Consider the following 14,486-nt stretch of genomic DNA (forward strand, 5'->3'; position numbering starts at 1 on the left):
TACTCTATAAATATATTCGAGAGGAACAACTTTTAAAAAACTAATCAAATGAAAAGAAAATCATTTTCTAGCTTACTTGCAATAAATTGTCTATAAGGAGCAATATAGGTAATTTTATAACACACTCCTAGGCCTAGTATGAAGCCCCCAACCTTGCATAAGAAACCATACTTTCGTACTTTTTGGTGGGGCACAGAAAAATAACCAGATAACATACTAAGAAACTAAAAACACATTCGAAAATGGTATATTACATTCTATACTTTGTATAAATTTCATCCAGTTAGCTTTATTACTAATGAAGATTGATCTCTTAGGTGCATCTCCTCCCAAGTCTTCAAAGTTGTGCTTTAAAGAAAGTCTGCAGTGTTGTGCATTGAGACTGTGCCACTGAATCAACCAAACAAAATGCCTCTGTAACAGCCTAACTTTGAAAGTATTATCACAAGCAAATTAGAAACAACATGCCTAATAGGCATGGTTGGGGTTTTCCGTTAAAATTGAAAAACACCAAAACCAAGACAGCTTTGTATTTTAGAACGTAGAACATGAATAAAGGAAGAGGTAGATAGTTGCGGACGTCATAATATTAAAGATTATAACACCTGAACAACTCCTTGATCTGGCAGAGGGTTGGTACTCATTTACAAATGCTTAAAGATGACATTTCTGCTTATTACATTACATGCTGGTTGCAATCAACACATGAAAAACTAATGGGTTCCTTGGTTCATGTACATGAGATGGCGTGAATACCCACCTCAACATTTTAGTGCATTAAGTAAAGCTCTAAGTACCAGTTAAGCATACTCCTTACAACAGTCAATGCATTGACACATTTTAATGCAAAGCATTATTTGGCTCATTCCAGGCACTTTACAGTAGGTAGGTTCCTGTGCTGCCTCATTTCAATAAAAAGAAAATCCAAGTGTTCGATGGTAGGATCAACCCTCTGATTGTGAGCACAGCAGCCTCCTGATGCTCTATTAGGCCACAATCCTATGCTTTTTCCTTTCGTGCCAATGCCAACTAGCTCTTAGAGACAACTGGTGTGTGCATCACATGACAAAGCACAAGCTAGAGCACACACACGCCTGCAGCTTTCCATTTGACCAGACACAATTTCCACCGTTTTTCCCTTGCGTCATGAACGAGAATGAGCCAGTTTCTCCAATTCTTGCTTCATGGCAGTTAACACTTTGAGATGCTGTGTTACACTGCAGCACCTCTGGGTTCGGCCCATGCTCCTTAGTCCTTTTCTTGTAGCTCATAACACTACGAAGACACTGTGGGATCGACCCAGGTCGTAACGGAACCGGTTGTATGTTTCTTCCCATGAGTAGAAAAAGAACTGTCGTGATGCCCTCGCCATTGTCTTGCTTCTATTGTCACACACAGCCTCACATCAAACACATAACTGCTTGATCCCTCTGGTAATTCTTCGAACAGCAAATGGTGCTGGGTAGACAGCTACCTGCAAAATGCTTCGCATAATGTTGATTCCCACGGTATGTAGGATCTGCATATTTTTCCCCCCAAATTGCTCCTCAGCCCCTATGTGTGTTTCTTTTAATGTGTTGTTTATGCTACATATAAGCTGGTTTTTCATAATCACTTTCTTCAGTATTTGTGAACAGTTTAATAAATTCCTTCGTCTGTCAGAGTCATTATGCTACATAAAGGCTGGTTTTTTTGTAATCACTTTCTTCCATTTCAGTATTTGTGAACAGTTTAATAAATTCCTTTGTCTGTTATAGTCTGGGTGGATGAACCTTCCACACTAACCATGGCCAGTTTTATCCTCAGCCCCAGCCACTTTTCTTGTGTGTTTGTTGGTTGAGCAGACATTTCATGCTACACAGAAACTGATGCCCTGTTTTCAGTTTATTCTGATTCAGAATTCATCAAAAGTTCATAAATCTCTTTATATATATGCAGACAGACCTGCCACACTCGTTCACCATGGCTGCCCTGCCGAGGCAAAGCAACACAGCACTGAGACATTTGCTCCAGCAGTGGTTAGAAATTTAACTTGCAAGCCTATTGTGTGCTTACACAACCTCTCTATAGATGGCACAAGAGGTACACTATGTTCTTTTCTGCATGACATGCTTTGCTTCTGAAGAGACGGGGTGGGGCGTGTGCTGAAAATACAAATGAGCATACTGTGGAGAAGAGTACTGGAATGGCAACTGCAGAGTTGAATTGATTTCGGATCATACCACATTTTTAAACACCAGGAGGGAATAGGAATGGGAGCCTGAGTTTCTGGAATGGAGCTGGAATGGAATATGTATATAGTACTAGAACTGTAAATGCCGATTTTGTGCGACACAATCAAACTGGTAAATTTGACATTTGGACTAAACTAGACATGGCCAATATACAGGGCGCTATTTTTTTTTAACCCATACAGAATTTTTGTTTAATTGCCTGTTGCAGATAGCACAATTGTAGTCCTTCAGCTGGATTACTCTAAACAGCGAACATTACTCCCATGAAAAATCAAAATGCATAATTGACTAATTAACAAAATACACTAACCTTCCATTATTTACTTCATGGCATATAATGCAATTTACGAATTGTAGCTGGCATATCCACTTTGCAAGGCATGTCCACTTGGAATGGCTTCTAAGAATCAATTAGGTTTCAAGGTATGCGCCGTGAAACTTGCCATAAAAATTTACTACTGTTCAATGAAGCAATGAACAGGGCTAGTTGGTGCACATTTGTGATTATGCTGCACCGAGTTTAGCACGGAAAATATGAACAACTATGACAAGGACATATATTATTTGGGAGCTAAAAGAGAAATATAAAAGAAAGGTGCTCCGGGACTATGACAAGGACAGATGAAGCGCAAAGTACCAACTCTTGAATTGTGTCAGTGAACATGTTTATATACATGGTTTATATACATGCCTTTTTAAAACATCGCCATTTTACGCATACAAGCACAAGAGTCACTGGAATGCCCACGTATTTTGTTACAAACTTTGAGAACAAATCTCTAGAAACTAGTGTCATCCTCAAAAATGTTCAAGTGTATCGTCTTGCGGGCTTGCATGCTACAATTCATAAATTGAAATGTAGCCGTCGAGTTTGAGTAATTCATAAAATGTTAATAAGCTAGATTTTGTTAATTAGTTAAATGTGCATTTCAATTTCTTGTGCATATAATGTCCGCCTCTAGGTAATTCAGCTCATTTGACTAGAATTATGCTCTCTGCCACAGGCAATCCTTTAAAATTGTTTGTGGTCCAAAATAAAAGACATACTGTATTGCATTTCTCCCACTGGTTCTTTCAGTATCTACCTATGGGTGACTACAGCTGCCACAGTAATTATAAACAACACTGTATTCTTGACATTCTACACTTCTGAAAATATGGGGACCTTTCTGCGTTACGAGAATGAAGTGCATTTAAAGACATCTTCTATTTGTAGAGAACTATGATTTGGTCTAGCAAGAGCACACTTGATCTACGGCACAAGGACGCAGTCCAAAAACGACGTCACAAACTGTTGTACCTTGAATTAGTCACGGTGATTTGGAATGCACATCACATTTTTTTGCACACTGTTGAGTATCCAGAAAGTGTGATAACAGGAGGCAAGAGAGGTGGCTTGAAAAAAATGGTGCCTTTTCTTATGCCAGAAGATAAAAAATGAAAAAAGATTGCTCTGTGAAACACATCAATGTGTTTCACTTTTATGTTAGTTCTCAACGTGACAGAAAAAATCGCAGTGACCTTTCACTCTGTGAAGAAGGATGACCAACGAAGCTGTGTATGTTGGCCCCTTAATGGTGAACTGCACCTCCGCCGCGGGTCGGCCCGGCACTGCACTATCTCCAGGATCGGCCCACATATGGGGAGTGCTTAACGCCTGCTTCACCGCTGCCGCGGTTCAGCCCGGCAATGCACTATCTTCGGGATCGGCCCACGTATGGGGAGTGCCTAACACTTGCTTCACCTCCGCCGCGGGTCGGCCCGGCATTGCACTATATTCAGGATCGGCCGACATATGGGCAGTGCTTAATGCCTGCTACACCTCCACCGTGGGTTAGACTGGCATTGCACTATCTCCAGGATCGGCCCACATATGGGGAGTTTTTTGCTTACCACAACGACACAAAAATTTCTTTGGATGATAGAGGTATAGAGCTTCACTTTAATAATCTAGCTGGATGCATGGCATACACAATGGCGCAAGATTATTTTCTGCTTTGCTTTATGCAAATGAGTTCTGGATGACTTACAGATTTTTGGAAATGGTGGATGTCATTAAGAAGGCAAGCCTTGCTTGTGTTGCAGTGTTAGATGTGGTCGTGAGCTGCCTAAAACATATGAAAAAGTGAAGCTAACTTCAGCAGCCACAAGTTGGCAGCTGTAGAGGATAGTACATACAGGGCCCTGAATATTTGGTTGCGCGGGTTCAAAGATATTGCGCTCACCGCCGCACTGTTCTTGCTCAAATTTTGCAGAAAGATCACATTTTGGCATCGACACGTCCTTTTTGCTGCAGGCGTCATGAGAACGTGACCTTTTTGGGTGAAGGCAACTGGTCAATAAACCCACATATGCTACCTGAAGGCATCAATGTTGCCGGATTCGAGACTCTCGTTATGTAATCAACGAGAAGAAAGGGGGTTAACTGAGGGGCTCGATTTTTATTAGTCATATCATAAGAAGCCAACAAACACTGACACCAAGGACAACATAGGGGAAATTATTTGTGCTTAATAAACGAAATAAAGAAACAATAAATTAATGGAAATTAAAGTCGATGAAAAAACAACTTGCCGCAGGTGGGAATCGAACCCACAACCTTTGCATTTCGCGCTCCCTGGGTTCTACTAGGACACATAAATACCCAAGAAAGTGGATGGGAAAACGGCGCCGCGGTAGCTCAATTGGTAGAGCATCGCACGCGAAATGCGAAGGTTGTGGGTTTGGTTGCCACCTGCGACAAGTTGTTTTTTCATCCGCTTTCATTTCAATTAATTTATCGTTTCTTTATTTCATTTATTAAGCACAAGTAATTTCCCCTAGTTGTCCTTGGTGTCAGTGTTTGTTGGCTACTTATGATTTGTCTAGTCGTATTACACATGCAAATGTCTTTAGTACACATCTTGTATATGTGTTTGTGAAATAAGGCTCCTTATTTATGGGCACCGTATTGACCAGTCATGTGCTCTACCATCTGAGTGTTTATGCAATGCTTCTTTTGAGGGCTTGTGATACTTTTCACAGCACATAGGCAGAGAAGTTCTTGCAATAATCAAAATTCACAGAACACTTGTTTTAAGAAAATTATGTAGATCCAATGCATATCTTGGAATTTATGTGCAGTGAAGTTTTTGTGAAGCAATTAATCAAATGCTATAAATTTGCCCATTTTGTTCCTGCATCTTTGGTATAAAGGAAGCTAACACGTGAACAAGTGCTGTTGTGCACCCATGCTATGCAATGTGACACACACGGCAATCATCTCAAAAGAGCCAGTTGGCGTTGGCATGACAGAAGTATACAGGAGTATACAAGCGATAATGGTCTGGTGGTTAGAGCATTGGGCTGCTGCACTGGAGGACCGAGGTTCAATCCCATCATAGGGCAGTAATTCAGTTTCTGTTTTGTTTTTTAAGTATGGTATGAGCTATCTGGCAAGACAGCAGCACCTAATCACGGTCAGGAAAGCTTTGGAGTGCTCACAAAGAAGGCTTCACTTTAAAACAGTAGACGCCAGAGAGAGTACATGCAATACCATGCTGCAGAAATAATAGACAGCGAACATGTTCCTTGTGCAAAAAATTTGCACTTTACATTATTTCTAACATTGTTAAGACTTCTAAAATATCGTTTTAGTAGTAAACAATTACAGAGAAAGAATTTCATTTACTGGAGTTGGAGGAATGGAATGGTTCAGGTCAGCCACTCCAGAAGGGGGAGTAGTCAAACTCTCACCATTCCAAGGAGTTAAAAGAAGTGGAATTAATGAGTATTTTCACTCTTTGGAGCAGAATGGAAATGGAATGGACGGCCCCACTCCGCAACTCTGCTCTGGAGTGGCAAGGACTCTGCGAGAGTGGGTGCTAGAGTTATCTTGGATGTGGCAAAGAAAGGGGCTGAGATGGCCCCACCTCAACTCAACCATTCTGTTAGTTATGTAGGGTATTATGGCACAAAAGCAACTTAGGCTATGATGAACCAGTCACAAGGTGAGATTGTATAGTTATATAAAATCCCTTGAGGCAACAAAAACATTACTTTACAGTTGTTTTAAAAAAAAACCTGTTGCTCTAAAAACTTACAAGCATAATCAACAGATATGAGTGAATGTTCCTATAAGGCCAAAGAAGGATGAAGTGACTTTAGTGTTTTGCAAAGCTCATAAAAATATTTTTGTTTTACCTTCTCAAGCAGCAGATATGTTCCGACGTGGCAGACACGTTATTAAAATAAGTTCACGGTAAGGGGTTGTTGGCACCTATTACGCACTGGTTGTTCTTCATATCTAAATAAAAAATTGTTTGTAAAGTGTGTGTGCCCTATACAAATGTGGCATACAATAACTTCCATAAAGCATTCCTTGTGGTGAGATGTCTTCCATTCCTTGAGTATGGGTTTCAAGATTTGCAGTTTATTATTTTATTTTAGAGTCACATTTGTATTGCCACTTTGAGGCAATCGCAGTGCAGACTACTTGGATAAAGTCGCAGTATGAAACCTTCTTTTTTGTTACTCTTTCATGAGCTGCCCCTGATGCACGTTTATCTGCTTTTTCATTTCCCGGGATACCCACATGGCTAGGAACTTGAGAGAGATGAATCACCTTACTGTGATTTTCATACTTGCATAGCATCCTCAAAATGTCGCCTAAAAGAGGTTTGCACTCTGACATTCTATGGAGAGCCTGTAGTCTACTTAGCAACTCCGAGTATACAACCGCCCTTTTATAAGTTTTCTTACAATTTTCCCTAGAGCTATAAACAGGTCGTATACTTTGGCTGTAAAAACCGAAACAAACTGTGGCACTCTAACACAATTTTCCCAGTGTTCAGACACAATTGCACTTCCAGCATGTTTTTCTGTCTTTGACCCGTCAATGTAAAGTTGAATGTAGTTCTTATAATTTTCGTAAAATTCTAAAAAGTCTTATAACATGTATTCATGTGGTGTTTTTCTTTTTGTGATGTGCAAGAGTAAAATTTCAAAAATGTGCAATATCATGCCATGAGGGCAGTCTGCTAGGTCTTTCAGCAACACAGAGTGCATTGCTCAAGATATTGTATTCTTGGAAAATTTTTCGAAGCGCAGATCAAGTGGTCGCATGGTGTGTGGCTTGTTTACATAGTGGTGTAATCTGTTCGTGGTTTGGCATATATGGTTTGATAGTCCTCTAGTGCTTAAGACACATGAAATTGTGAGAAAGGCTCTTCAGTGCAACAAGCTGGGCTCACTGCTTTTGGCATATAAACTCTCGACGGGCGAAGTTCTATACGCACCAGTTAGCAAGCATAATCCAAAATTATGTGTGGGGTCCTGACGTTTTAAGGCAGGACTGCCTAGCTGACCTGTAAACTTGTGACCTGTTACCTACCTTTGTGTTATTTGCAGGGATGGAACTACTGCGCCAAATGCGCCATTTTGCGCCAAACCATCAAGCTGTACCAGCCCGCACCAAAACTCTTATTTTGAATGAATTCGCTAAATTCTGCGAGATGTATGTGTTCAGTAGCAACCACATAGCCATGTGTTGGCTAGCGTTTAGCCCTGGTATCTAAGCCTAAGCAATCCAGCATCGGCATCTTTTTAGTGTGGGGGTGTTTGCTGGCACATTTTAACTTAGCAGCCCGAAAATGAAACTTGTTTTGTGCTATACAATGCATTATGAATGTTTTGTGTAATTCTTACATGTTTGCATACTATGTGGACCAGCTAAAGATGATTTGAAATGGCGCTCTTTTTATGGAGTAGTTGGGAAAGGAAGTTGTGCTCTCGGCTGAATGAGTAAGTAGTGCGGTCTGCTCAGTGTATAGCTCAGCAATTCTTTTTGTCAATTTTACGGCTCACTTGAGCACTCTATTACTAAGTCTGCGTCAATTAGGGGTGAACGCCATGTATATAACATTCTAACATATTTCGGACGTGCACGTCTGGTTACCGGGATGTTAGTGCAACATGCCAACAACCAAGCTGCTTGATTTTGTTAAGCTTCTCGACCCAAAATATTTAATGGGACTCCGATTACTATAGTTTCTGCATGACCACACGACACAAAATCAGAATTTTACCACTACAGACCGCAAGTTGAGGACGTGAAGCTCCGGGTTTAGTCAAATTTAGCGGCCAAATGACAGACATTAAAGGTGGAAGAACATGCAAAAGACAAAATTGTATTTGCGGCAATGATGCTCACAATGTGCCTTGCACAAACTGAGTCAGAAAATCTTAAAGGGACCCTGAAACGATTTTGACGATCTTATACAAACGTACTGAGTCGTTAGATTAGGTCCTTCTGATCATTAATTGACGCATCTAAGTGCTCCATGCAAAGCGTGTAATTTATTATAAGGTTTTAAAGATGTACATCGTTGCCGATCGCAGCACACTGCTCGGCGTAATTTTCAGCCGCCCCTACCCATATGACGCAAATCACCCGATTGACGTCAGTAGGGCAAGCTGTCCGATTGGCTGCCCAAGACGCGTCATCGATAATTTTTCCACCTTGATTGTGAACAAATGATGTTCGTAATAGTTGGAATGTTAGTTATTTCTATGAAAAGAAAGTAACAGAAAGAGAATGCACAAGAACAATTTCTTACTACACTTGAGCACTTCCAGCACACAGCAAGCGTCATCTGCTTGTGTTACAAAGCGCTCCATTTTGACGAGTGCTCCGCGGTCAGAGTCGGTCCCAGTCTTTTCGCGAGCATTATGGTTCGACTTTGTTGCATTGTGGACTGCAAACGTAGCGACTGGCAATATGTCAAGCTGCGACATCGTGTCCCTCTGCAAGGCAGCAGATAGGCGGATTGGCTGCAGCACATCGGAGTGCCGCTATCCGATCGGCACCAGAATTTGCGCTTTTGTGGCCGTCACTTTACAACAGAAGATTACTAACGCAATGGTGTTTCACGAGTCCGGTATTAGGGTAAACTTAAGCGCAAGGGTACAGGGCCAGGCACGGTCAGATGACCGTGTCGTTTCATGGGATGAGCAGAAGCGCAAATGTGAATGGTCTGCACGGTGCAGCCACCTGGTGGCACAGATCTCAACCACACACAGTAGCAGTAACGAAATGTATTCTTTTTTGCTGCTGGTGTAAATTTTTCGCAGGAGTGTAATCGTTAATACTTATTTTTGTAAATGTTTGAAATGTTTTACACTTGGTTAGAGCAATATTAGCTCTTTGTTTGGCTGATTAAGCTCTGCGCCTACGGGTGGCTGGACCGTGGAGACCGATCAGGCAGCTCACATACGTCTACGCTAAAGTTCCTTTATCAGCTTGAGTTTATGGCTCCACTGTTACGCCGAAATGCCCAGCTCACCTGTGGTTACCGGAATATCAGACATGTTCGGCGTTGTGACAGAATGCTCGCAACGCACGCTGCTTCAATAACTCTTGCTTGGGGTCGACTGCCAAGCAGAGGGCGGAGAGTTTGGAGAGGCTTCGTGTGCTCGCTCCTAGAGAACTGGAAGTCGACGACACGACGTGCCATCATGACGCAGAGCCAGTGAAGGCGGAGCTTAGCCCCAATCACTCAGAGCACGAGTTGAGGAGAAAATGCATGACTATGGAGGAGGGTAACTTGTAATCGCCCGTAGCTCTCTTAATATGAGACGTTTCACACAAATTGTGGTGCGAATGATTAACTTTAGCTCTACCCTACGCGTCTACAAAATTTGTCCGAACCGTTTCAAGGGCCCTTTAATAAACCCTCATTTGGCATATAAACTATCTGTTGCCATTTTACACTGCCTTTATGGAGCCTGCGGCGGAACCATGAATAAGCCTATATAATCGATCTTCTGCTAAATATTGTTCGACGACACTGATCAGAGTCAGTGAACATTACTTCTTGCGATAACAATTATATGGACACTCCAGGCGAATTTCTGCTGTCATCATTAGCATCACCGTGATGTTCCATATAAAGTCCAAGTGCGATAAGATTGCAGCCATGCGCCGAAAGCTTGCAAGGGTGAGCCAGGAAGGTTGGTGGTTTGATGCAGCAGTGTCTCCTCATACTCGCAAGGGAGAAAGGCAGCAAGGGCACACGCCATCTTTTAACATGCTCAAGGGGGAGAGGGGCAGGTTAGTGCGCATTTCTTCTAGTCCAGCTGCGGCGGCTGATCGCTTCCTATCTTGGAGACAATCTGTGGTGGGTTTGAAGGCTGACGAACCTGAGATGGCTGATGGCTTCGTGTCGTATGTTCTCACGTGCCTAATTTGCGTTGAAACGAGAGGCAGCATGAAGGGTAATTCACTGGTCAAGATAGCTGATGGCTTCCTGTGTGCTGTGTTCTCACGTGCCTAATTTGCATTGATTGAAACAAGAGGCAGCACGAAGGGCAATTCACTGGCTGCTGCTGCCACTCTTCATAACGCCAACATTCTGACAGCAAGCATCTGCAGTCATCGAGTGAGATGTGTTCGTGTTTGCCTGTGCATGCATGACAATGTGCATGTTAATTTAATTAGAAAGTGAATGTTTACAGCAGTTTATGCAGCTGATAAAATGACTAACTTTACTTTGTATAGCTGTCTATATATCACAATCAATGTTTTACCTTTCGGGTGAAACTGTGACTTTTCTCCCTTTATTCTTTTCTACATGTTGTGTGGAAGATGTAGAGAAATGACCAACAAAAAGCATTCAAAGCTACCTAGGATTTGTGCTGACCTTTTTTCGAACAAGAAAGAAAACCCATGAAAAATCCATGAAAAATATATAGTATATAAACAAATACACTGTGCCCACAACAACACCTCGGTGCACCATAGATTGCATGAATATCAACTCAAAATTCATCAAATATGGGCACTAGGAACAAGTGGCCGCGCCCTTTTCTTGACGCTTCAGCTTTTGGCACACATCTCTTGTCTTTATGAAATGCAAAGTAGCGCATTCTTCGTAATGGTTTGCATTCCGAACGTCACAAGCCTGCACCCCTGGTGGCAGGTAGATTTTTCTTGAGCCTTGAAGGCCAACTGCAATGGAACTTCACTTAGGCTAAATTGTCTATAAATTCTTAGTATATACAGTCGAACCCACTTATAACAATAGTCAAGTGCCATGAAAATTCCATAGTTATAACCGATAATTGTTAATGAAAAAATCAAAATAGGGGGATAGCTGAGCTGTTGTGAGAAAACTATAATGGCGGGGAAGCCAGTGCCACTCCCCACCACCTTCCTTCATCCAGCTGCTGATTGTGTTCACTCATTTAACTGCTTCTTGGGCGCTTCGATCGTGTGTAACAAGCCACGGCTGTTGGCATTAAAGAATGGCACTGTTATAACAACTGCAAAGAGGAGTCACAGGTGGCAAGCGATATGTGAGCACCGCCGAGGCATTGCTTTGACGGCCCCAAAAGGAGCATTTTAAAATATGCAAGAAGGTTGCCGTGGCAGCCTGTCAGCTTGAGAAATCCAGAAGGAACGCCGAGGCAAGATTGCCACAGGCATCTCGCCACGTAATTCTCACTGGCTTGCATAAGAAAACCCAATGTCCGTCAGCCTTGTATGCTTTATGCGAAGCTTGCCGACATCCTTCTCCAAGGCATCTAGGTGCTCAACAAAGTGCAGCGGAAGGTTCCTCGGAAGGAACTCTGGAGGGGCTGAATCATCTGCCAGGCCTCCTGTTGGCTGCCTGGGAACGCTGCCTGTTGAGGCAGCCTTCCCTACCACGTCATCTCTGCTGTCGTCACTGTCGCTATCTGATGCAAGCACGTTCGCAACAATCGCCTCATCGGTTAGAAGCACTTTGTTTTCAAATCTATAGCCATGCATTTTCTTTTCACCGGCAACGTCGTGCATTGCCGATGATCAGTGGGCAGATCAGCCATCTTCCGTTTCAGCGGCGAGTCAAGTAAGACTGAGAAACCATGTGGCAAGGAACGATTTCAATGCAACCAACAAGACAAATGCGAGCGATTAAGCTGTTTGCAGAACTGCGCTGAATGAGGAGCGAGCAAGCAACGTGCGAGCAGTGCAGATGGCACGGTCCATTCGTGTTTCGAAGGGTGGCATGGCGCAGAGCTACAGGCGCAGTCCATTTGCGTATGGAGGGTGGAACAGCGACGGGAGAGAGGCACACGGTGAAGGCTGGAAAACAAGCGCACGGCAGCCGTTGGGGTAGTGGGCCATCGTGCAGAAGCTCGAATTTCTAATTTTCTTCTTTTCTTTTCAAGGATTTCGCATTTTGCTGCCTTTTGGCTTGGACACCCAGCAGCCAGACTTCATCGTTATAACCGATAATGCAGTATCGGGGCATTGTAGCAAGCGGTTTATTCAAGCATGGAAAACATACAAAAGTTGACGGTGCAGCAGCTTCTAACTGTTATAACCGATATATTGTTAAAACCGGTATCATTATAAGTGGGTTCAACTGTATGATCATTCATACACTATACCCAAGCATAGATTATTAGCTATCAAGTTCCTCAAACTTACAACTATCAAGCCTGGTGACACTTCTTAGGACCACCTTCTGGCTGTAGCTGAATTTTCAGTTTTGCAAGATCTATTAGAAATTTACACATACCTTCATCAATGGAAGCTCCCGCTATGTGATAAAATGTCAGTGCAGTGTCCACTTCTGTAATGTTGCTTAGGAAGTGGAAGAACTGGAGGTAGTCTTCAAGACTGATACCCTGTGTTTAGGTATAAGGAAGCAAGCATGCGGATAATGTTAAACATCACTGTTAAAAAAACAATAAACACTGAAGAATTCCAGAAAATATTAATGTCACATCTAAAATGAAAACAGATTGCACAATATTACTGTCATTCGTACATAGATGAGGATATGACATTAATTATGCTTCCTCGTAAATGAACCAAAATAAGCTGCAAGTTTCTCAAATTCAAATTTTCAATTATTAACTATGTAAATCAGTAAAATCTATGTTAAAATCCGGTGTTGCTGAGCAGAATGTGCAGGAAGAACTATTGCTCAGATACAAGCAACAAATTCACTACTGCTCTTCACTTTTTGTCACTTCATGTGGCGAAAAGCAAAACGAAGCTTTAGTTGCAGCACGTTGAGGCAGGTATCGATACCACATGTTTTGCCTGGTAAGCATTTGCTGCGATGTGCTGTATCAGTATTTGCCACAACATGCCATCATTCAAACTCCATTATGCACTTCATGACAGGGAATTTCCACCCGACATAATTTCAGGGCTGCCTTTCCTGCACTCCTGGTGTGCTCGGTTTCAATATTGTAACGTAAAATGTAACGTGGATTGAAGACGAAGTCTTACAAAATAGACGCTTCTCTTTAATGGCGGGCCAGAAGAAGAGCGTGCAGCTTACAACACGCTTCATCGTCTTTCATGGCGCCAACCTTTGCGCGCGCCATCCCATAGTGTGGGAGCCCCACATCAGTGTCAATTGCCCCCCGTGCGAAAAGCGACCGTCTCGGTCCCATAAACAATTTTTTTCAGCGACAACAAGAAATGGAGCTTCTCAGGTGCATCTCGGTGTTCATGTAGGCGCATAGTAGGGTTTCATGTTACTACATGAACAACTTCAGTGCAAGGACGATGACGGAGCGAACCGGGGTCAGAACTGCAGGGGAAGACTTCGTAGGTCACGTCACTGAGGCGGTGTGTAACCTTGCAGCAACCAAATACTGGCGGAGCAACTTTTCAGAGAGTCCACGGTGACGGATGGGCATCCAGGCCCACACGTAGGCGCCGGTATCATAATGGACGTCGCGTCGACTCTAGTTGTAAGGGTGTCGGTATGCTGTTGGCTCCGGATACGATGCCAAGCAAGCTGGCGTGCTTCTTCAGCTCTTTGTACAAACTCTTCCACGTGTTCGTTGGTCGGGCTATTATCGGCCAGAGGTAGCATGGCGTCAAGTGTTGACGTGATGTGGCGCCTGTATACAAGTTTAAACGGCATAAACTGTGTAGTCTCCTGTACAGCATTGTTATACGCGAAGGTCACATAGGGTAAAATCTCGTCCCACGTCTTGCGCTCTACGTCGACATACACGGAGAGCATATCAGCCAGCGTTCTGTTCAGACATTCCGTTAATCCATTGGTTTGAGGGTAATACGCAGTGCTCTTGCGGTAGGAGCTAACCGTCAGCTGGAGAACACCCTGCATAAGTTCGGCTGTAAAGGCTGTACTGCGGTCGATGATGAGAACAGATGGTGCACCATGTCGTAGAACGATGTGGCATACAAAGAATTTGGCCACTTCATACAAGTTTGCTTGTGGAATAGCTTTGGTTTCAGCGTAC

At 42.9% G+C, this 14,486-nt stretch overlaps 1 protein-coding gene across 5 annotated transcripts in view; it reads right to left on the reverse strand.

Annotated features, from left to right (window-relative positions):
• Positions 1-14,486, reverse strand: part of MICU1 (Mitochondrial calcium uptake 1) — a 78,812-nt gene that overhangs the window by 3,300 nt on the left and 61,026 nt on the right. For 3 of the 5 annotated variants that reach the window (XM_075692434.1, XM_075692408.1, XM_075692416.1), the window contains one exon: positions 12,776-12,884. The exons of 1 other annotated variant lie outside the window; for it this stretch is intronic. In XM_075692434.1, coding sequence (XP_075548549.1) covers positions 12,776-12,884 — 109 coding nt within the window. Of the gene's footprint in view, positions 1-11,038; positions 11,221-12,775; positions 12,885-14,486 lie in introns of those variants that run through there. One more of the 5 variants, XM_075692425.1, reaches the window with a different exon arrangement.

This window comes from Dermacentor variabilis, chromosome 1 (assembly GCF_050947875.1).
Source record: "Dermacentor variabilis isolate Ectoservices chromosome 1, ASM5094787v1, whole genome shotgun sequence".
In the NCBI taxonomy this organism is placed as follows: Eukaryota; Metazoa; Arthropoda; class Arachnida; order Ixodida; family Ixodidae; genus Dermacentor; species Dermacentor variabilis.